General features: G+C 45.7%; 1 protein-coding gene across 2 annotated transcripts; it reads left to right on the top strand.

The window, feature by feature from the left end:
* The first annotated feature begins 9,981 nt into the window (after positions 1 to 9,981).
* Positions 9,982 to 20,571, top strand: FDXR (ferredoxin reductase). Of its 2 annotated transcripts, none has more exons than XM_021002561.1 (12): positions 9,982 to 10,204; positions 11,192 to 11,289; positions 14,719 to 14,814; positions 15,026 to 15,148; positions 15,517 to 15,630; positions 16,201 to 16,302; positions 16,658 to 16,765; positions 16,927 to 17,011; positions 17,174 to 17,373; positions 17,607 to 17,778; positions 19,131 to 19,301; positions 19,941 to 20,571. In XM_021002561.1, the coding sequence occupies exons 1-12, from the start codon at positions 9,997 to 9,999 to the stop codon at positions 20,069 to 20,071; spliced, it is 1,608 nt and encodes a 535-aa protein (XP_020858220.1). In that variant the 5' UTR covers positions 9,982 to 9,996; the 3' UTR covers positions 20,072 to 20,571. The 2 variants fall into 2 exon arrangements, with proteins under 2 accessions (XP_020858220.1, XP_020858223.1); XM_021002564.2 differs by lacking the exon at positions 9,982 to 10,204 and adding an exon at positions 10,557 to 11,106.
* Positions 20,572 to 23,477: the final 2,906 nt, after the last annotated feature.

Below are 23,477 nucleotides of genomic sequence, written 5' to 3'. Positions count from 1 at the left end.
CTTTAACCATTCCCTGCCTTACCTAAAAGAGAAAAGTTTTTGTGTAATAGGACCCAACCAAAAAGAAATCGAATTCATTCTGGTCGTATTTTAAAAAAAATATGAAAAATGTAATGTGTCACTCCTAATTTAATGCTTAAGATAGGTTAGAATTTATTTTGCTATTTGGCACTAAAGTAAGATTAATAAACAAAATATCTTAAAAAGGCAGCTTAGATTGAAAGGCTGATAACCTAATTTAAAAACCAATAGATAAAGTTATGGAGAGATGGAAGGAATTATGTCCACCCACCTTTCGGGCTAGATCTGTGGGTGGGTTCTACTAAATCTAATATGGATACTGGCTATGGTAAAGATATTGGTTATTGTGAGTTATGATTATTACTGTAATTATCAAGCTCCAGAGGTGTCTACCTGGAGGGAAAGCTGATCATACTTTGTCAGCATTGATTCAAATTCCTTAGGCTTGCTTTTTTTTCCTGGGCCAAAAAGTAGTAGTTAGAATACTGGCCCAGCAGCACATTTTAAACTGACCTGATTACAATAGGTGATTCCAAACTGTTTGTAAAACTTTCGCAAGAAAATGTGGACATGAATGGGGAACTGAAATATTGAAGAAATATATGAATTTGTGGATAATATTCCTTTATAAAGGGCCAAGGGTATTGAACTTAGAAATGCATATTTGTATAATTTTAAAAGTACATATTGTTATTTGGCATTAAGAAATTTATTAGCTATATGGCCCCAAGAAAGTTCTATTTACTTTAGTTTATCGTTCAGTAAGGGGATGGTGGTGGAATTCCCAGGATATTATGAAGATCACATGATTGTAAAGGTGCTTGGCACAATGCTTGGCATAAAACAAACAAATCTGAATGTAAACTGTTTTAAGTTAAATATAATTGCTTCATATTCATTAACTTTATGTGGATTTTCTTCGATGTGAAGTTTATGTCAGTGGTGATGAGATGAATGATTCTCTGTGTAAGGCAATTTGGGAACACATCCGATTAGAGTAAAGCCACCAGAGTGGTAATTAATTGGTTTTGGTTTTAAGGTTTAAATAGATGATAGTTGTTTATGGTATTGTTATATTTCTAAAATTTTCCTTTATTGCATAATTTGGTAAACAACTGTATCATCTGTGTTGTCGGAAAAGCAATTTCTCTTATAATATAAATGTTGTTAGGTTAAGAATTATGCTGTAAAAAAAATGATGAATGGGTTAGGAAATTTTTAAGTCATTCTATTTGACTATGTGTTATAATATTTTGAAGTATCGTAATTTAAGAAATCATAAAATTTCCAAATTTTGTCATTATTTAAAGGGAATTTTCAATTACAATTGTTTTCCTATCATTTATGAAATTTGTGAGATTGTTAACTAAGTTATTTGGGGTTACTGTTTTAATGCTAAAACCTAAAAGGGTTAATTAATTACTGTATGTAGAAATAAGGGGATTGTGTAAAGCCTTATCGGGTTGGTTCTGCTCATTCAAGGGCACCAGTATCAGCCCTCTCTGAGGTCCATGTCAATTCTCCTTGTTTTGTAAACTTGCCAAGGTCCCTGGAAACCATCTGTGTGGGCAAGGTCATCTGCCCTGAGAAAAGAACTTGTTAGGATTATGCAGTTCCTAAACAATGAACTTGGCTTGCTGAGAATTTGCAGGTGTATAGAAATGATTTCTAATGATTGGCTTTTATACCAGGACAAGTTTAAATTTGAGAAGGAAAGATGTAAAGTGAAATCTCTTACGTATGAGTCCTGGTAAATCTTTATTGCTTGTTGCAACTACATGAGAGTAAAATTAACTGTTATCTGACTTTAAGCTGTGATTAGTGAAACTTGCTGTTTGAGGTAAAAGGCTCTTGGGACTATAACTAATTTTGTTTTGACTTTGAATTTGGGTGTAGTTGTCTGCATTAAATCAGTATCTGAGAAAAATGCCACTCAAAGGGAATGTGATCCTGTACTGTTAACAAGTGGAGGTCTGTATTTGGGAAAAAAAAGCCGAGGGGACAATCTTAGCCTTATTCTAGGATGGGATCCTCCTGGCTCAGTTTCCCCATTGTGTTCCTTTGGAAAGGAATGTTTCCCACCTGACTATTGCTGAGTCTGGCTATGAGGAGAAACAGATACTGCATGATTGGAGAACTGTGACTCTATCTGAATTTAAACAAAGCTAAAGATGTTTTATCCTGTCATATTTGGTATGTCATATGTCCCCTGCTCTTTTTCCTTCTATAGTGAGTTTCTATGATCAAAGCAAGTAGTCAGTATAAGATCTGAGCTCTTTTGTGTTATCTTACTGAGAAATCTAATAATGTTTTTATCTAAAACTAGAACACGTGCACAAATTTATGCAAACTGCTTAAGACTTGCCTTAAGATGTTCCCTTTATTTAAAAGTATTCTAAGAGCACTAGTATTTTTCCTGTAATCAGTCTCTTACTGTTACCAATGTGAGATTCTATTATAACACCTTTTGACTAAGGAACTTTGTGATATTTAGGGATTCTATGATAACTAGGAATTTAGTTTCTTGATAATACTCTGGAATTTGTGTTACTTAAGGACTTTTGCACCAACTTAGTAAGATTTTATGAACAAGGGTGGAAATGCATGCAAGTTATTTAGGGCTCACTTTGGAGATGTTCCTTAGGCAATGTGAGATTATAGTCATATCTTAAACTGATTATTGGAACTTGCTATTCAAAGACTTAATGGGACTAATGACTGACTGTTTCTGAGTCTAATTCCAGGTGTAAATATCAAGGAAGGCTGTCTGAGCCAGTGATCCATGATGCTAGCAGCCCTGTGAGGGGCAAGTATGAACTGCAGATATGATTTCATGGGAAGGTTGAGAGGGCAACTGTTCCACATGGGACTCTCTTGACTTGATTCCTTAACTGAAACCTGGCAGACTTTAAGTCTGGCTCAATGCAGTTTGCAGTTTGACATAACACTCTGCCTGGAGTTGACAGGAAGTTGGGGAAATATTGTTCCCTTACTATAAGTCTCTAATCTCTTAGTGGCAAGTTTCTATAATCAGAAGGTTTTGTAAGTACAGTAACAAATTTACTAAAATAATTGATTATGGAACATCTTAGGTTACTATAGAACTGGGACTAGTATTCCTAGTGTGTTCCTGTATGAGTTAGGGTCCTTTCATTCTTGGTAATGGTATGGAGACAATTAGGTCAGGGGCTTGTAAGAATGTTATTTTGTTATTTGGTTAATATCATACTTGTCTAAAGTTTTGTTACAATTAATAATGTTAAAAGAAGAATGGCTTGTGGTTTATTTTGTAAATGCCATCAAAGAAACATGGCATGACTAAAAGTTTAAGATTTTATATGTACTGTGTTAAAAATGATTATTTAATATATTTATGTATGTACTGGAGCCTGTTATTAATTCCTTAGTGAAATCTCATCCTCCTGGTGAGGAAATTAATAATGGATTAATGTAAAGTATAAGACACTGGGTTCTGATGTGAATTTCTTAAACATGACAATTGGCCATGGTTCCAGTTTTGAGTTTGTAAAAATGATCAGGGTTATAAGGATTAGAAATGGTAATTTAAAATTGTGCTAAGATCACTTTTGTAGGAGAATGGACAGAAACTTGGTTCCTACAAGAAGACAAGAAGAAGATGCTGAGATGCTGTGCTGGAGATGGCTGGAACAAATACCAAGGACTAGAGGACTTCATTGACGATGTTCCCTGCCAGACAGCTGTATAGGAAAAGACTTTTTGAATCTTAAAGGGACAGTTGCATTATTGTTTTCTTTTGGGTCTCTTTATCTGCATTTATAAAGGGGACTACCCCTTTGATTTGTCAATGCATAGATCAATCTTATTTACTTAAAGGGGTGATGGTTAAGAGGAAGAATTCAGATGAGAAAGAGAGTAAGGAAGTGAAGGAGGCAACAAGGAAGACATGATAGAAGAAGTTTGTCAACAATGGTGTGAGGGAACTTCAAGACAGGATAAAAGAATGGGGGGGAATGTGAGGGATGGCTCACAGTGAAGTTCCCTCATTAGTATCTCCCTGCTACACTCTTACCTCCCTGCTACGCTCCTATCTCTCTCCCGCACTCTGCCTGAGTGTAAGAGATGGCCTGCAGTGCAGTTCCCACAGGCCTCAGTTTCATTCCTCCAGAAAGCCTTGAGTTAAGTTTCCATTTTCCCTGATAAACTTCTATTTCTCCAGCACCACGTAAGCATGGGGGTTGGGGAGCTCGGCGCCTGATCGCTCCTATTTCCTAGTACACATATGCATCTAGTCCAAAGATGGGCATGTTTACTTCTGTTGGGTATTAGCTGCTGTGTTTAAAATGTACACTCTGAGTACCCAGTCAAAGGAGAAAGGGGTAAGAGAGTGGGAGGGGGCATCGCATTAGGGGATAAAAAGCCAATGATGGGGCTCCCAACTTGTACTCTCCTGGCCGGCAATGGCAACTATGGGTGGTGCCCTTTCTCATGAGAAAGCAATAAACTCCTTTCTGCTTTCAAGGTACCTAAGTCTTTGTTTTTATTTTGAGTGGGTGGTCTTTGCCCCACACAGCATTTATGATGAAAAGATCAGAACAATATTAAAAACTTGGAAATGCAAACACAGAAATCAAGAGAAACCTAAAAAGGTAAATATGAAGGAACAATAATAAGGGACTAAATAAGGGTAAACTGCTTACATTCTCACATGGGGAGATGATACATGTCCCCTCTGAACCCTATCATTGTCAGGAGCCATAAAGGAAGTCCAATTAGACAGAAGGCCTAGGAATGGTTCTTTTTATTTTTGATGATCTTAAAGTAAAAGGGGAAGTGTAGAGTTATAAGAATACCCTAGGAGCTAGGGAGAAAGAAGAGGAAAGGGGAAATTATGTCAAATAATTGGGATGTGCAAGTAGAAATCTGCACAAACAAGGAATCTGAAGCGGGAAGAAGAGCGGCTGACATTTGAAACTCACTCACACACACACACACACACACACACACAATTGGGTAAAGAAATATATTTCACTCAACAAAGAAATAGGCAGGAAAGAGAAGAGAGAAAGGAGAACTAGAGCAGGGTAGATTAAGGGAGCAATTAATCTTAGGTAAAATAAACTCTACCTAAAGTTGTGAAAAAATAGTCTTTCTTTTTGCTGTAGCAAAGAATTGGAAACTGAGAGATTCCTCATCAATTGAGGAATGGTTGAACAAGTTATGGTATATGAATATGAGAGAATGCTATGATGCTATAAGAAATTATAAAAGAAATGGTCTCAAAGAAATCTGGGGAGATTTAGAGTAGCACTAATGTAGAGTGAAGTGAGCAGAACCATGAGACTAATTTATGCAGTGACAATAAAATTGTAAGAACAACTTCGAAAGGCTTAGGAATTCTGATCAGCTTAATGACTAACTACAATTCCAAAGTACTCATAATGAGCTTTCTTTTTTTTTCTTTTAAGTTTAGTCTGCATTATTTTTAAAAAATTTATAATTACTTTCAGTTCCAAATTCTCTTCACCCTCCACCCCTCTCCCACTAATTGAGAAGAGAAGAAGTGAGCTCTAGCCTTGGACTCAGGAAGGCCTGAGTTCAAATCCGACCTCAGACACTTGACACTTACTAGCTATGTAACCCTGAGCAAATCACTTAACTCCAATTACCTTAAAAAAAAGAGAGAGAGAGAGAGAAGACAAGAAATGCAGTACTCATGATACATATGAAGTCATGCAAAATATTTCCACATTAGCCACATTTCAGGGGTGGGGGGATAAGAAAAGACAAATAAAGAGAAAATGCTTCAATCTGCACTCAGAATCTGTCAGTTCTCTCTCTGGAGGGGGAAAGCACTTTTAATTATGATGGAACTTTCTACTCATCTCTTGATAAAGATGTGAAGGACTCAGTGCAGACTGAGACATATTTGTTTTTGAACAAGGCCAGTGCAGAATTTATTCTGCTTAATCATATATGTGTGCTATAGGAATGTCTTTTTCTGTTTCACTTGGGTGGCTGATGAGAGAGAGAAGGCATATTTTTGCTGTTTGAAAAAAAAACAAAATGTGCATAAGAGAAGAGTAAAAGCACAAACAGAACAGTATTGAAAGTAATGTGTGGAATTTATTGCAGACTTTTTATTTTAAAAAGTGATATGCAATGGAGAGTTACTGTTTCATGTACATTCTTTTTTGTGTTCCATTGTGTATGTGGAAATACTTATTTTTTTTCCTGATATTTAAGTTAAAATTTTTTTTTAAAAAGTGTTAAAAATCATCTAGCCAACTCCTCAATTATATAGATGAGGAAACTGAGTCCAAGAGAAGTAAAGAGTTGCCCAAGTTCATACAGTTAGTCATCCATTATTTCACTTGGTTTTCACAACAACCTTGAGAGGTAGGCATATCTTACGTCTCAACAAAACTGTAAGATCCTTGAGGACATTCTTGCATCCTCAGAATCTAACATGGTGACCTACATACATCAAGGACACAGTGAATGCAGATGATCATGGTTGCAGTGTTGATAATGATGATAGTAATGGTGGTGGTGGTAATGGGGATGATAGTGGTGGCGATTAAAATGATGGTGGTGCAAATGAGCAATGGTGATGATGGTTGCCATGACATAGTGGTGATAATGATAGTGATAGTGAAAAGGAATGTGGGTAAAGAGGAAGGATAAAAATATAAGAAGTGAGGCAGGGCCCTGGGAAACCAGCTTTGAATTAAAACATTTATTGGGGCTGCTAGGTGGCGCAGTGGATAGAGCACTGGCCCTGAAGTCAGGAGGACCTGAATTCAAATCCGGCCTCAGACCAAACACTTGACACTTATTAGCTGTGTGACCTTGGGCAAGTCACTTAACCTCAACTGCCTTAAAAAAGAAAGGCATTGTGATTTGTTTCCCAACCTTGATTGTGCAGCTGGAGTGATAGAAGCAGTGTTCTCTTATTGTAGAAGCTCCAACTATCCCATGGGATCGCTTGCAAGTGACCCTGGGTCACCCCTGGCGCTGTGCCCTCTTTGCTGTGTTTCTATATAATACCTGACCGGGTGTGGGTGTGGAGATCCACAGTGTTATATTGCTCTGCTGCCTCCCAGGACAACTGGCCTCTTGTGAGTGTACTCTTCCAGTTAGCCTAATTAACTTTGATAAAACCTTTTAGTAACCAAGCTGGTATGATTGCTTCTTTCTTTGGTATCTCAGTGTTCTCTTGGAGGTCATGCCACCCTACAATCGGCATGATGAGGGAACAACAGATCTGCCCCCTTACATTTGGTGTAGTAGACAGGAGAGTCTGCCCTCTCACATTCCTGGAGAACTGAGGAGGAGGAGGTGGGTGGGTAGGATACCAGAATCTTTGGTTCCATACTTGTTAATATCACAGTCACACATAGTTTCCCCCTTGGCATCTAGGCATTGAAGTGGATTTAAAGAGCGCTGGGCTTAAAGTTGGGAAGAGCTCAGATATGTTATTAGCAGTGTGTGACCCTGGGCAACACGATTCTCGTCTGCCCACCTCAGTTTCCTCAAGTGTAAAATGGGGATAATAACAGCACCCACCTCCCAGGGTCGTGGGAAGATCAAAGGAGATATCTGTAAAATGTTCCGAAGGCTCACAGTGGGCGCTTAATAAATACTTCATATCACAGTTACACATGGTTCCCCTTTGTTTCCTCGGGAAGTGGGGCACAAAGGAGCATAGATTATTAACAAGGCAGCTGAAGCTGTCCACTAGTAATCTGTATTGGGAATGGGGTAGGAAATTTGAATGAGGTTCCTTAGGGGGTGGGGAGTTCACGAAAGGCTTACCAAAGCTTTCTGAAGATTGCTAGAGGAGCTATGACCTCCATCATTAATGAAAGAACAGGAAATCCCTGAGCTTCAGTTTCTTCACCCATAGAATGGATGGAGATGACATCTCTAGTACCTATCTTACAGGGTTTTTGTGAGGTTAAATGAGATAATGTAAGTAATTTAAGTACTTTGCAGACCTTAAAAAAAAAGTCAGGAAAATGCTTGATACTTGATATTAAGCAGGCTTCAGGTGAAATCCTACTCAGAAACATGCTAGCTGTATCTGACATAAAAGAGGTTTAAAAGAGCCTTTACACAGGACGGAAAGATGGGGGGGGCTATTGGGCAACACTTGAAAACCTTACTCTCACTGGAATTGGCTCAAAGAGGGAATAATATACACACTTACATGGTTATAGAAATCTATTTCACCCTACAGGAAAGTAGGAGGGGAGGAGGATAAGAGAAGTTGGGAGGGACTGATAGAAGGGAAGGTGATGAGGGAGGCAGTGGTCAGAAGCAAAATACTTTTGAGGAGGGACAGGGGGAAAGGAAAGAGAGAAAAGGATAAACGGTGAGGAGGGAAGGGGGAGGGAGGGATGGAGGGAAATAAACAATTAGTAATCATAACTGTCAATGTGAATGAGATGAACTCACCCATAAAATAGAAGCAGGCAACAGAGTGCATTAAAAATCAAAATCCTACAACATATAATTTACAAGACGCACAACAGAGTAAAGGCAATGGGCAGGAGGAAAATCTATTGTGCTTCAGCTAAAGAAAAATAAAAGCAGGAGCAGCAATCATGATCTCAGAAAAAGGAGAAGCAAAAATAGCTCTAATTAAAGAAGATCAACATAGAAACTATATTTTGCTAAAAGGTACCATTGACAATGAAGTAATATCAATATTAAACATATATGCACCAAATGGTATAGCATCCAGATTCTTAAAGGAAAAGTTAAACGAGTTATAGGAGGAAATAGACAGTAAAACCATATTAGTGGGGGACCTCAACTTGCCCTTTCAGAACTAGATAAATCTAACAACAACAACAACAACAAATAAGAAAGAAGCTAAAGAAATGAATAGAATTTTAGAAAAATTAGATATAATAAACTTCTGGAGAAAGTTGAATGGAAATAGAAAGGAATATACCTTTTTCTCAACAGTACATGACACCTACACAAAAATTGACCATGTATTAGGGCATAAAAACCTCACAACCAAATACAGAAAAGCAAAAATATTAAATGAATTCTTTTCAGATCAAAATGCAATAAAAACTACATTCAATAAAGGGCCATGGAAACATAGATTAAAAATTAAAAGGAAACTAAGTAATCTGATCCTAAAGAAGGAGTCAAAGAAAAGGAAGTTATTAGCATATCTGCTCCTTGTCTCCCAGGATTGTTGGAAGGAAAGCATTTTATAAACCAGATGTTACAGAAATGGGAGCTGTTATTTTTATTTTCAGAAACAAAGGCTCCAGCGTTTCACTGAGAAGGGGACAGATACAGTGCTGCAGAAAAATTCCCTGAGGTTTAGTGCCATTCTACCAAGGTGACAAAAGCAGCATGGCGTTGCACAATTCCACTTTAGTATTGCGGGTCTCAGTTTTCTCATCTGTAAAATGGATATTTCTAAGTACCCTTCCAGCTCGGGAAGTCATATGCTTCAGAGACAGGGCATCCACACTCCTCCACTTTGGGAGGTGGTAATATGCCCTTGGGCCTGAGCCTGGGGCGCGTGATTGCCTCAGCCCCGGAAAGTTCCCGAGGAAGTAAAAGAAAATGAAGTCATCGCCACAGAACACTAAGCGTCCTTTTTAGGACTAGCCGGAACTAAGCTCAGTCTTATCTTCCAGACGAATCACAGACAAAAAGACGGGAAAAGTCTTCATCTTGCGCCCAATCCCCACGCCTTCAAAGAAGGGGCGGGGCAAATCAGAACTCTCTCTTCTCATTGGCTGAGGTCTATGCTCAGAGCCGGCTTGGAGGCAGGGAAAGAAATGAAGGGAAGTTATACTTGCTGTCATTCCCTTTGCTCCTGCTGATTGGCTCAAATGAGCATTAAGGCGGGCCTCTGCACCATCAGTAATCTCTTCTCCCGGAAGCTGGGCTGGGGGCGGGGCCATGCATGATAGAGGGTGGAGCCCAAGAGGTCCCGTCCCAGAAGGAGGCGGGGCCAGGATGGCCCTGAGAGGCCGGTGCGGGAGGGGCGGGACCTGGGTCGTGACGCAAGGTTGGCGGGGCGGAGCCTCCAGAGGCTCGAGGGTCTTGGTCTCCCAACCCGCAGGTGTTTGGCCCTGGCTCTCCATGGCTCCCCAGGGCTGGGGCTACTGGCGCTGGGCGGCGCGGCCTCGGGCCCTGCTGCTTCCTGGTGCTGCCTTCCCCTTCGGTACGAGATGGGCACCAATGGGGGGCGGAGGTCTCCGGGGGTGGGAAGAGGAGGGGAAGAGATGAAGGCCCCTCCCCCTCATCTGCAGGTGAGGAAACTGAGTCCCAGAGAGGTGAAGGGATCTGGCTGCCCGACGTCACCCCCGGCGAGTCAGGGGCCAGGTCCAGGCTGGAGCCCAGCCCCGCTGACCCTCGGCTCAGAGCCCATTGGAGATGGGGGGGAGCAGAGGGAGCGGAGGCGCACCCCCCCCACTGCCCCTTCCCCAGTTGGGGGGAGTATGCGAGATATGGGGGAGGGGCATCGGGCATTTCTAGGGGGGGGGATATGGAAGTGACACGTGATAGTGTGGGCCGTCTGCCATAGAGGGAGAGCCTGATGTGGCGACGGGAGGACTGAGAGTGAGGGTGTGTGTGTGTGTGTGTGTGTGTGTAAATAGAGAGAATATGTGTGGAGGTGGAGTATAAGGACCTTATGGAGGAGGGAGTGAAAGTGAAATAGAGAGAGAGAGAATGTGTGGAGGTGAGATAAGGTCCCTGTGGCAGTGAGGAGGAAGGGAGAAAGAGAGAAGAATGAGTGAATGGATGCATATAAGGGGAGAGGGGGAGAAGAAGGGAACAGAAGAGAGAAAAGTGAATGAATATGTAGAGGTGAGATGTAAGGGCCCTATGTATATATGTGTGTGTGAAGGAGAGACAGAAACAGAGAGAGAAAATAGGAATGAATGAATGAATGAATGAAGGGTGGAGTGGAGGTGTACAGCTTCTCTCTGTATGGGCTGCTGACTTTCCCTGGGCTTTGAGGTCGGGGACTGGCTGGAAGTAGGGTACTAGTAAAGTAACAAGACAAAGTACATAAGCTACAAGGGAAGGAGGAAGAGGAGAAAACTATGGCATCCATAGGAGGTTGGTGCTGGTTTACTTCTGCATGGGAGGGGATATCCTTGGCATGAGATGAGGTGTTTCTGACTTAACCCCTCCCCACACCCAGGCTTCCGCCAGCTGTTCTCTACCCTAGAGCTGGCCCCTCACATCTGTGTGGTAGGCAGTGGCCCAGCTGGTTTCTATACAGCCCAACACCTGCTGAAGGTATGTGACTCTTCCTTGTCTCTCCTCTTTCCTTGGCCCAGCTCCTTCAAGAGGTTAAAGACAGAGAAGCTCTGTAGCATCCTATTCATGGAAGGCACTTCAACAGATTTCCCAGATTCTGGAGGGTAAAGAACACTTCTTTTCCCTCCAAGCTTCAGGCTTCTCATATGGAAAAGTAGGGTTTTGCAGCAGATGAGCTCTCAGGACTCTTCCAGGCCTAATAATCCTATTTCTGTGGATTCTTCTCACATACCCCCCTTCCATCTTCTCTGCTCATCTTGGAGCAGCGCAGATTCCCCCAGGGGTCTTTAGGAAGGTATCTAGCCTGGCTAATGCTGATGTGGTAGGGTATTCCCACCTGTCCCCTGGTGCTGGCCTGTGTGATGGAGAGGCTTCTTAATTTAGTCTATCATTTTTTCAACCATCCCAGTTCTTTCTGCAATCACTTCCTGTTCCAAGCCTTCTCTACTTCCTCTACCTCTTCATCTCAAAACTGCCCCTAACCACCTCTCGTCCCAGCCCTATTTCTCTGTCCTTTCACTATAGTCCCTAACCTTAGGATTATAGACTGTTAAAACTCCCAGAGAAGACCACAGAGACCATCTCATCTAACCCCTTCATTTTACAGATGAACCCAGAGAAGTGAAAGGAATAATTTAGAGTCACAAAGTCAGGTAGTGGTAGAGTTGAGACTAGAACCCAGGTCTCCTGATTTCTAGGCCAGTATTCTTTCTACTAAGACCTTGCTGCTTCATGACTCATCCTCTCCCCTTTCCTCAGATGTTTCTCTGGTTCATCTTTCTGGTGAAGGCTGAGCTCTTCATGCTGAAGTCACTGGCCTTGGTGGGCAAAGCCCCAAGGCTGCCTGTTTCCCTTGAGCCTCAGGGCCAGCTCCCTGCTGGGGGAGGAAGGGAGGGAGGTGGGGAAAGGATTCAGGAAGGAAGAGTCCAATATGGTATAATTAAAGTGTCCAGAAAGAAGCCCATACTGTGCTCTGAGCATCTATGGGTACTCTTAAGGAGCTTAAAGTATATTGGTGGCAACAGGTGAATAGGCGAGTCTTGACTGCATCAGAAAGGGCAGACAATGAAAGAAGCCACAAGAAAAAGGCCAGAGTATGGGGGAACCAGGTTGAGTCATTCAGACATCAAATCTGCCCCCTGCATTTTGGCTTCCTAATCATGTATGGATTTCTGTTTCTGAGCCCTTATGAGCTCCACTTTGAAGGAGAAAATCATAAACTCAGGGTCTTGGTAGGGGATGGAGAGGGCTTGGCTTGGGGAATCGTGAATAAATATTTACTTAGTAACTACTCTATAGAGCATAGTGCTTTCCAAACAAAGAGGTGCAAGACAGGATCCCTGTCCTCAAGGAGCTTAGACTCTAGTCAGAAAGACAAGCCGTGTACAGGTGGAGTCATCAGTTAAGCTGTTAGGAGAATATCAGTACTACATGCTCAGGTACAGTAAGGAAGGAAGAGAGAATATACAGACTAGGCCTTGTGAGACAGTCTAATGGGAAAGACAGGATATGTTATAAATGAAAAACAGGAAGGAAAAATTAAAATTCATTTTATATATTGATTTTCTCTAGTCATTTGCAAAAAGATAATGATGGCTGAAGGCAGTATATATTGTCAGATGAATGGTGCACATAATAAATGGAATTCAGAGAAAGGAGGGAGAGATTACTGGGGGCTGGGATGGCCTGGGACAACTGTGCAGAGAAAGTGGGGCTTAATATGGACCTTGAAAGATAGACAGGACTTAGATAAGTGAAGAGGAAGTTGGGGAGGGCATTCTGGACTGGGGGAATGTCAAAAGCAAAGTTATAAATGGTATACGTGATCTAGGATCATAGGAAATCAGAGCTGGAAGAGGTTTTAGAAATCATCCATTCCAACAGATGAGGAAACTGAGGCCCTGAGAGAGAAGTGAAGTGACTTGTCTAAAGGTCACTCAGCTGAGATCTGGATATGCTACTTCATGTTGTGTATTTTGTGGGAAGCCCATGAATAGGCCAATTTGCAGAAAGGGATTCACATGGAGGTGAAGTGGGAGAAAAGGTGGGAGAGTGGGCAGGAGCCAGATGGGAGAAGGTTACTCAATTTTGTAGGGCCACTGAAGTGATATCAGATCTATGCTTTAGGAACACCAATCAGGCAACACTGAATAGAGTAGTTGAGGGGTGGGGGTAGCAGTTGAGAGGAGGGAAAATCATGGAGGAAAGGACAACCTTTACCAGACTGTTGTAATCATCTCAGTAGTTAATGACGAGGGTCATTAACTCTGAACTAGGGTTGTGATAGTGGGAAAGGAAAGGAAGGGACAGATTTGAGAGATAGTGCCAAGGAAGGATCAAGGAATCTTGGTGACTGGGAGTAAAATTAGGGGGGAGGGAGGATTATGATTGACTCCATGCCTGGGGGAATGGTGTTTTTAAAGGCCAGAGTCCTTTGCTAAAAATCATGTTTGAACACACTGTATATTGCTGCCATGTGATGGGCAGGAGTATTAGAGCATGGTTCCTGGTGAGGTGATCAGAGTTGAGTGTCCATTTTAAAGTAATATTTCAGTTACTCTGTGTGCCTGAGCCATCATCCAAGCCTTCTGTGTGCTTCAGAACAGGGAAATGCCTACGTCACTGGGGAAACCCTTGTGATTCACCAAACTCCAATTAAAAAAAAAAAAAAGAAAAAAGCCTTCCTGACCTGCTCATGATAACATCTCAGTTTGTCCTGCTGTCTTTGCTGCCTCTTGGGCAGACCTCAGTGCAGATGAAGATTTGCTGGGCCACTAGTCCTTCCAGTAGGCCTTAAGGGGCAGTGTGGGATAGGGCAGAGATATCTAACAACCTAGAATGCTGCCTGAGCCAGATTAAAATGTAATTGGGAAATGTTTAACAAATAAATAAAAATACAATACAGCATAGATATTAATTTGTCGTTTCCTAAGTCAACATGAAGCCCACAGGGCTCTGAATTTGACACCACTCCTATAGGAGACAGAGTGCTAGTCTCAGAGCAGTGTGAAGGGCTTCGTTCTGATCACATCTCAGATAGTTCCTAGCTGTGTGACCCTGGACAAGTCTCTTAACTTTCCAAAACTACAGTTTCCTACTCTGTAAAAACAGGGATGTTAATAATGACATGTTTCCTAGAGCTGAGGTGAGGATCAAATGCAATAATGTATTAAAGTGCTTTGCAAACCTTGAAGCACTATCTCAATGTGAGTTATTATTATTAGAGCCTTTCTAAGACGTAAGACCTGGTTTTTGAATCTTCTGATCTGTTTGAACTGAATTCTCTCAGGAGGAGAATGTAACAGCTCATCACTTCCAGCTCTGCTGATGGTGGGGGAGGGGAGGGGAGGAGGAATCTCTGTTCGAAGGTGCTCTCCAGTCACTGCAGCCGCTGCCGTCTCTCCTTAGCACCATCCTCAGGCTCAGGTGGACATCTATGAGAAGCAGCTGGTGCCCTTTGGTTTGGTCCGCTTTGGAGTGGCTCCCGATCACCCGGAGGTGAAGGTGGGTTCCCGAGGGCTGGGGGTCCACAAGGACTCAAGCCAAGATGAGAAAGAGGCAGCAGACTCTGTGCCTGGGCACCTCGGGGGCTGATGAGACTACCCCCCAGAGGTTTCCTGACCCCAAAGCCTGCCATATGTCCATATGATGTAGAACTGAGGATGGCATAAGGATGGTTGGTCCCATGGCACTCACTCCTCCTTCCCTCTGGCAGAATGTTATCAACACCTTTACCCAGACTGCTTATTCCCCTCGATGTGCCTTCAGAGGCAATGTGACTGTGGGAAGGGACGTGTCCGTGTCGGAGCTTCAGGAAGCCTACCATGCTGTTGTGTTAGTAAGTAGAAGGGATGGGTGGCTTGTGAAAGTTTGGGGTTGGGGGAGATCATAAAAGCAAAGAGGTTAGAAATTTGGAGAGGTGGGGCATTTGGGATTCAGTGTGGTTGCGGGATGGAAAGCCGTGGGTATGAAGGAAGGTAGGGGTAAGTAGGGGATGCAGACAGTTTAAGGTATGTTTGGACGTGAGGGGGTAATGCAAACTTCTGGAGAGATGGGCAAATATACAAAGGGCTAGAGTACTCCTGGGAACAGCGGGAGATAGTGGGGTCGGGGAAGAGGAACGTGGCCATCAGTTGATCTGACCTTTCTAGTAGCCAGTGGGTAGTGTGGGTTGTTCAGAGACCTGGGACTTGTTCTCTTTTACAGAGCTATGGGGCAGAGGATCACCGGACCCTGGGCATTCCAGGTGAGGAGCTGCCGGGTGTAATCTCTGCCAGGGATTTTGTGGGCTGGTACAACGGGTTACCTGAGAACCGTAAGGTGAGTGTTGGGGGGAAGAGGCATGCCTGGTTCCTCCAGACTTCTTGGGGAATAGAGCTCTCAGGCTCTATTCCTGGCCAGAGGTAGCCAGCGATCATCTCTACTGTGTTCAAACTGGGGAGGGAGTATGGAAAGAAAAGTAGGGGTGGGGGGTGAACCTCTCAGTCTAATGGGGAACACTAGACACATAAAAAAGATAGAGAAAACTAAACACCTAAAGTACAGAGTGAACATTGAGGAAAGGAGCTTGATCAGAGGGAAGGGGTGTTCACAAGGAAGGCCTCTCAGAGGGTGGGACAGGTTTTGAAGAAGGATATACATTGGCAATGAGGATGGGATTGATCTTCTAGCAGATAGAGGCAGAATCACAGAGATGGAAACAGGCAAATGGTTTGTGTGAACAAGTAAGCTAGCTTAATCAGAGCACAGAGCTGAGAAAGGGGTGGAAGAATCATGGCAGGCAGAGAAAGGAGAATCCAGGACCTTCAGAGAGAGAGGGCTGGGGTGGATGTGGAGGGAGCAGCTTCGGGCCTGGTCAGAGTCCCCTCTTCTGAATCATTTCCTCCTCAGCTGGCACCTAACCTGAACTGTGATACGGCATTGATTCTGGGACAAGGGAATGTGGCTCTGGATGTGGCTCGGATCCTATTGACCCCAACAGAGCTCTTAGAGGTGACTAGTGTTGGGGGAGCAGGGATTGTGGAGGATGCATGATGTGCAGAGGGAATACTGCCTAGAGAGCTCAAGTCTTACAGCTCCACCTTTACCCCCGTCAGCCTGGTCCTGAGCTTCAGTCTTCTCTTTGTGCAGTGGAGGTCTCTGCCTTCTAATTGAGAATTAGCCGCTACCTGCCCTAGGTTTAGTTGAGTTGGGCACAGTACCGACTCTGACCACCAGGGGGAACTGGTGCAGTTTCTGACCAACCTGTTGTATCTCTAAGACCCTGGGTTTAGGAAGCTGAGTGGAAGGAATTCCTGCCCCCTGTTCCTCAGTGCCAGAAACTTTCAAGGGTCTTCTTATCCTTCAGAAAACAGACATCACTGCCGAAGCGCTGAAGGTGCTGAAACAGAGCCAAGTGCAAAGGGTGTGGATTGTGGGCCGCAGGGGCCCCCTGCAGGCAGCCTTTACCATCAAGGTGAGAAGGGTTGGGGAAATGGCAAATAGGGTTCTTCAAAACGAATGTTACCTTTTTTCCCCCCTAGAATGGGATTGGACTGGTCTCAGGGAATTGAGATCTTGGTCTTTCTCTTCCCTTGATACCCTCACATTTCCAATCATGTTCCTAATGGCCTCCAGGAGCTCCGGGAGATGATTAACCTACCTGGGAGCCAGCCTCTTTTGGACCCTACAGATTTCTCAGGTCTGGAAGAGTTGATCAAAGGTAAGAGGCATTGAATCTGGGTTCCTCTGGTGATTGGAGGGAGGAAAATCCAAGAGAGACATTGAGTTCCAGAAGGAAGTTACCTGTCCAGGCTGGTCCAGGGCTGAGCACCTGGCCCACGGGAAAGGGAACGGTCTCAGAACCATTGTATGCTATTGGCAGAGGCTCCCCGTCCAAGGAAGCGGCTGTTGGAGCTTCTGGTACGAACAGCACTGAAGCCACCAGAGGCCAAGGGGGCTGATAGGAGAGCTGAGACTCCTCGAACCTGGGGCCTCCGCTTCTTACGCAGTCCTCAGAAGGTGCTGGCCTCTCCAGATGGAGGTCGAGTTGCTGGGATCCGCCTGGATGTCATGAGACTAGAGGTAAGTGTAGAGCAAGCCCTCTGCTTTCCTTCCATCCCTGCCTGTAGGAGCTCCTCACACTTCCCAAGACCTCTAGGGAGTCCTTAATGGGAAGGATAAGGTGGGAAATGCCATGACAGCCAGCTCCTTGCATTGATTCTGGTTATAAGGTTCTTAGATGGGGTGTGCTGTGGGCATCTTATTTGAATGTATACTCAATCCTTGTCATGCTGTGTCCCCTTTATTTCCTGTAGGGCTCTGGTGAGAATGCCCAAGCAGTGCCCACAGGGGCAGTGGAGGATGTACCATGTGGACTGGTGCTGAGCAGTGTTGGTTACAAGAGCCATCCAATTGACCCCACTGTACCCTTTGATCCCAAGCTTGGAATTATCCCCAACAGTGAGGGTCGTGTGTTGGGTGCACCAGGTGTGTGTGAAGGTGGTGGTTTAAAAGTGGGAGGGGGAAAGAGATATGAGAAGGTACTGAGGTGGGGGACAATAGGTATGGAGCACTCTAAGGTTAGACTTTTTCAAAGTATTGCTAGCTTTGCTGAACTGTTTTTTCTCCCTTAAAAAATTATTTGTTACATGGGATGGCTTTCTGGCAAGGGGATGGGGAGGGATAGTTTGGAAAATATAGGTGGGGCAGCCAGGTGGCACAGTGGATAGAGCACCAGCCCTGGAGTCAGGAGGACCTGACTTCAAATCTGGCCTCAGACCAGACACTTGACACTTATTAGCTGTGTGACCCTGGGAAAGTCACTTAACCCCAAATGTCTAAAAAAAAAATGAAGAAGAAGAAGAAGAAAGAAAGAAAAAAAGAAAAATATAGGTGGTATAAAATAAAGATCTGGGAAAAGTTATTTTTCAAAGGAAAGGAGGAGAGAGGTTGGATGGCTGTTTCTTAGGGAGAGTCACCCTGGAATGAAATGTGTAGACACGGATGAAGAGGTAGGGTGGATATAAAGGGGAGGAGGAGAAACAGTTGGATGTAGGAAGAGCGAATAGCCACAGAGATGGAGATACCTGGAGATAGACTGGAGCAGACAAAATTAAATTCAACAAATATTTAAGCATCTGCTGTATGCAGAACACAGGTAGGTTACCACTGGTGAGATGGAAAATAGGCTTCCTTTTATGTGCTGTCTTCCCCCATTAGAGTGTTACCTCTTTGAGGGCTGAGACTGTCTTTCTGTCTGTATTTGTACTCTGTTCCCAACCCTTAGCACAGTGCCTGCACATAGGCACTTAATAAATGCTTGTTGATTGACTGACTGACCTCATGGACCTCCTGGGGAAGTGGTGGATTGGGGGATATGACACAAATAACAGTAACTATGTAAGACATTTGAGGGAAAGGTTATTACTTCCTCTGAGAATCAGAGGAGTTTTCTAGTCTCAGCAGGGCTTCTTAAACCTTTTCCACTCAAGACCCCTTCAGTGCTTGGTCGAGACCTGCAGTTTAAGAAGCGATGATCACCATTTGATTTGATCTTTAAGGGAGGGGTTACAAATCAACAGGTGGCAGAGGCATCATAGGAAAGGTGGTGAGGAAAGCAGAGTGTGTATGAGACACAGGCAGCCATCATTTGGCTAGAGTATCATGTAGGAGCAGGGGAGTGTAAGATAAAGTAGGGTGGAACCAGGTTGCCTAGGGCCTTGAATGCCAGAGCAGGCCAGGCTGTCACAGATGTTGTGTGTCTGTGGCAGGGTTGTCAGGCATGTGCCCAAACTCATGCTCTCAATTCTGTTTGTTCCATTTCTTGCCTTTGTCTCTAGGTCTGTACTGTAGTGGCTGGGTTAAGCGAGGGCCCACGGGTGTTATCGCCACCACCATGAATGACAGCTTCCTTACTGGCCAGGCCCTGCTCCAAGACCTTGAGGAGGGAGTGCTGCCCTTAGGCCCCAAGCTTGGCTACGCCATCATAGAGCCCCTACTCAAGAATCGAGGTAGGATGGGTGGCAGCCCCTGGCAGCAGAAATTGAGAGCCTGCCTGATTTGTTTCATTGTTGATTTAAAGGCCATGGAGCCAACGGGCTGGGAAGGACTGGAGGAAAATCTATAGGAAATAAAGGAGAATGGGAGAGAAGAGAAACCTAGTCTTGAGTCAGTCTCTTTTTTGGAAGTCCTCAACTCTTGAGGTTAGTGGAGATTTTGGGGTGGGGTAAGGAGCAGGAATCAATCAAACAGACTTATACTGTGTACTTATTATACTGTGAATTAGAGTATATAATACACAGTACTATATCCTATTTGCTAGGAGCTACAAAGACAAATCTGAGAGACTAATTGGGAGACCACTGTAAAGTCAGATATTATAGAGAAGATGATGGCAAAATTTGGCAACTCTTAGATAACAGGGGTAAGGGAGAGGGAGAAAGAGAGAATAGGGCCCACCTTGTGAATATGAGAGAAAGGAAGGAGGGTGATGCCCTAAGAGAAATAGGGAAGTTTGCAAGAGGTTGGGTGAGAGATTTTGTTGTGCACCTGTTGGGATGAGGGAGCAAAGGTAGAAAGGTAGAGTGGCAGTGGCTAGTGGGGTAGTTCAGGCAGACTTGACCTGTGTGCCCCTTTTTTTCCTACTCCAGGGGTCCAGCCTGTCTCTTTCGAGGACTGGGAGAAGCTGGATGATGAAGAGGTGGCTCAGGGCCAGGCAGTTGGGAAGCCCCGAGAAAAACTGGTGGATCCACAACAGATGCTACGAATAATAAGACACTGAGTCTTCAGATCTGACTTGGGCCAGAGTGTGACAGGGCCAAATTCAGGGGTGGGAGTGATCCAGTAACATGACCTGGCCTGGGCTGGACCAGAGAAGGGACAAGGAGGGACAAAGGACAGTTTGCCCTAGAGTTCTGTGCTCACTGTACCTGGCTGCCCCCACCCCTCTTTCTCAGGGGGTCCCTGGCCTATGCCACTGCCTCCAGTGCCCTTTTGAGCAACTTCTCTGCCTCCCTCCCTCCACTGTTTTTTGTTTTTAGCATGTTCTGTTTTAGCTGCTAGCGTTTGGATCACTTTATGTTGGGGGAGGGCAGGTCAGAGATCTGAAGCCCCAGAAGCCTCAGTTTACATTTGTGCTCTAAACCAGAGCATAGATGCCCACTGCCGTCCTAACTCATCCTTCATCTGACATGTCTCAGTGGGCCACAGGTATCAGAAACCAAGGTGGAAGTAAAGAACTGGAATAAAAGTCTTAGGAGAAATAAAGAACTGTGTTAGTGAGATGGGTTCTTTCTTTGGATCCTGCCCAGGGTTACCCTCTCAATAGCCCTTGACCCTGCATGGCCACTAGGTGGTGGTGTGTCTCCCCTAAGAGAGATCTACCTCCTCACTTAGCTTGGCGATCCCTGCCAGTCCCTGAGGCTGGGCCCAATGGGGAACCCAGGCCCCCCTCCCTGAAATTCTTTGCTGCTCTCAATTTTTTGCCCTTGTCTCCAAACGGATAGTTTTTTTTTGGTGGCATAGGCCCCTCTGGCATGGTAAGTGACGGGTAGGGACCTCTTCTCAGAACATTTTTAAATAATGGAAAGTCATGCTAGATTTCAGTTAGAAGCTCATGAAAATGAAGATGTAAATGTTTTCCCCTCCGAGTTTTCAGGGGCTCCAGGTGAGGAGCCCTTTCGGTAAAGGAGGCCAAGGAGCACCAGTCAGCCCCATCTCCCTCAGGCTTTCATTGGCTTCTCCCAGGCTGTTAACGCTGGGTTTCAGAGGAGGAGGAGAAGAAGCAAGAGAAAAGGCAGAGCTGGGAGCTGTCCTTTCCCCCTCCCTGTTCCCAAGGGCTTGCTGTGCAACCTTTCTGTCCGTGGAGGGCACCCCTCCTCCTGGCTGGGGCTCCTTCAGCCCTTTGCCGTCATTGATCGTGCTTTCCACGTGGGTTTCCAAGCCCCCTTTGAAGCTGGGGGGTCACTCCGAGAGCCTGGGGAATGGTGTGTATTCTAGAAATGAAGAAGAGGTCCAAAGCGCAGAAGAGAAGCCAGGAGTCCTGGCCCGCCACGTCCTTTTCCCCCTGATTCCCCTTCCCGGTCGTTTCCCTGCCCAGAGAGAGGTTGGGGAGAGAGCAAGGAGGTGGACTGAAGAGATCGGAGCATCCGCGTTAAGGCTGCATGCAAAGTGGCTTGAGGAGCCCAAGCGATCCAACGCTGCCTTCCGGCTGACTCCGGGCTGACTCTGGGAGCAGAAGGGGGGCTGCGCTCCGAGGGGCGGGCGGGCGGGAGGGAGGGGCGTGGAGACGGAAGGAGTCGATGCCCCTACAGGACTTGCGGGGGACTAGGCAACAACCGTGGACGACTCGGCTACATTTAAACTGGCGAGCGAAGCGAAGCTGGAAGTGGGCAGCCCAGCCCAGCTTAGCCGCGCCAGCCAGGCACGGAGGGGGACAAGGGCCAGGAGCATGGAGTCCCGGGGAGGGCCCGGCCCAGCACATCTGGTAGTGGCTCCGGAGCGCCTGGGCTTAGCTTCCAACTGAACGCTCGCGGTGCCCTCCCGGAGCCCCTGGCAGGGCGGCCGCAGCATAAGTCATAGAGGAGCGGGATTCCGTGAGGAGTCGGAGGCGAGGGCGCAGGAGGACAAGCGGGCGGGCGAAGCGCCCCTTCTCTTCCCGGGTGAGTGCACTGCAGGAGGCGGGGCGGGCCAGCAACCCTAGGTGGGGGGCGGCAACTTCGCCACCAACTTAAGGCTATTGGTGCTGGAATCCGGTCGGAGATGGGGCAAGGACGGCGGAGACCTAGGCAGGAGGATACGCGGAGAACTCTGGAGCGCGCGCGGTCCTGCCCTGCTCGAGGAGGAAGGGCAGCGAGCTGGAGGTGAGCACCCGGACCGAAGACCCGGGAGATCTACTGAGACTGTAAGCCGGTAGAGGGGTGCGCGGTGCAGAGCTGCAGAGAGCGAGGGGACATACAGGAGACGAACGAGCTGGGAGGGGACACCCTGGGGACACGGGGAAGGACGTGAGCAGAGAGGCCCGGAGCAACGCACAGTCTTGTCGGCCTGCGGGGGCGAGAAGGAATCCCAGAGGTCCTTTCACTGGCTTAGCCTAGGGCAGGTGGTACTAGGAGGGGGCGACCGGGGACCCAAGTGTCCAAACTGCAACACTCGCCTCTCCCGCCCCCTATCCCTCCCCAGCCAACTGTTGCGGGCAGTGAGGCCACAAGCTGGGAACCATGGCTGGATCTTACTCTAGCCCAGGGGATCGGGCCGATTGGGAGGCAGAGAACAGTTGGGGGTTCCCTAAATCCATCTGTCTCCACCTAGGAACAGTCTCCTTGGGACGTTGTCGGAGCCGCTCTCATCCCCGCCAGTTCGCTGTCTGCCCTTCCTCTCCAGTCCCCGCTTCTTTCCTCTCTCCTTCCTCCATCCCTCGTCCCTCAACGTAATGTCTGCTCTCAGAAACCAGGGATTCTGCAACTTAGGGGGTTCGGGGTGGAACGGTGAGGAGGTATGAGAGCTTCTTCGCCTCCCATCCCTAAAGACTGACCCTCGCACTCAGGTATCCGAGGACAGGAAAGGAAGAAGTTGGGGGGGAAAGTGTGTGCTAGGCAGGCGCTGGGCACAAGGCTAGCTTGGTAGCTGCTGAGAGCTGTGGGTCCTTCTATTTGCTTCTGGCTCTCCCCCATTCCTGGTTTCTGCCAAGAGCCCCAAGGGTCGGTGATATTGGGATCTAGCTAGCGTCCAGCTCGAATCAGGCGGGGTCTGGGAGAATTGTGGCTGTTGCTGTCTGCCTTGTAATCTCCAAGCGCTGAACTGTTGTAGGACAACTATCGAAGCAAAGAAGAGAGAATCTAGGGTCTCTGGTTCCCGAAAGTAAGCTCCAGCCAAGACGACTTATTCTCACATACACTCCAGATCTTCCTAGACCGAACTCCCACCCTCTGTCTCTCTCCCACCCCACCCCTACTCCATATACTGTTTCCACATCCTAGGCTGATGGCTCACGAAAGGCGGAATTCTAGTGAGGAGAAAGGGCGAAATGGAGCCCCCAACACCTCGACCCTTATTCTCCTCCTACTTGATCCTCCAGTGCTTAGTAGGAACTTGTCCTGGTCTTAGATTCCTAGCCTTCATCCTCGCCTTTTGCCTGAATCTGTGACTCAGTCCCTGGGAGGGCCGAGAGCAAGTTGAAAAGGATCTAA

This window comes from Phascolarctos cinereus, unplaced genomic scaffold (assembly GCF_003287225.1).
Source record: "Phascolarctos cinereus isolate Bilbo 61053 unplaced genomic scaffold, phaCin_HiC Scaffold_5;HRSCAF=322, whole genome shotgun sequence".
Classification (NCBI taxonomy): domain Eukaryota; kingdom Metazoa; phylum Chordata; class Mammalia; order Diprotodontia; family Phascolarctidae; genus Phascolarctos; species Phascolarctos cinereus.
This window is presented reverse-complemented; position numbering and strand designations above follow the sequence as displayed.

Bases quoted from the DNA above. Each gene is read 5' to 3' on its own strand.
- FDXR (XM_021002561.1), top strand. From the start codon at position 9,997: ATGGCCCTGAGAGGCCGGTGCGGGAGGGGCGGGACCTGGGTCGTGACG. The intron at 15,631-16,200 runs GTGAGTGTTGGG...TTTCCTCCTCAG, and splicing joins GGTTACCTGAGAACCGTAAG to CTGGCACCTAACCTGAACTG. The intron at 16,303-16,657 runs GTGACTAGTGTT...CTTATCCTTCAG, and splicing joins CCCCAACAGAGCTCTTAGAG to AAAACAGACATCACTGCCGA.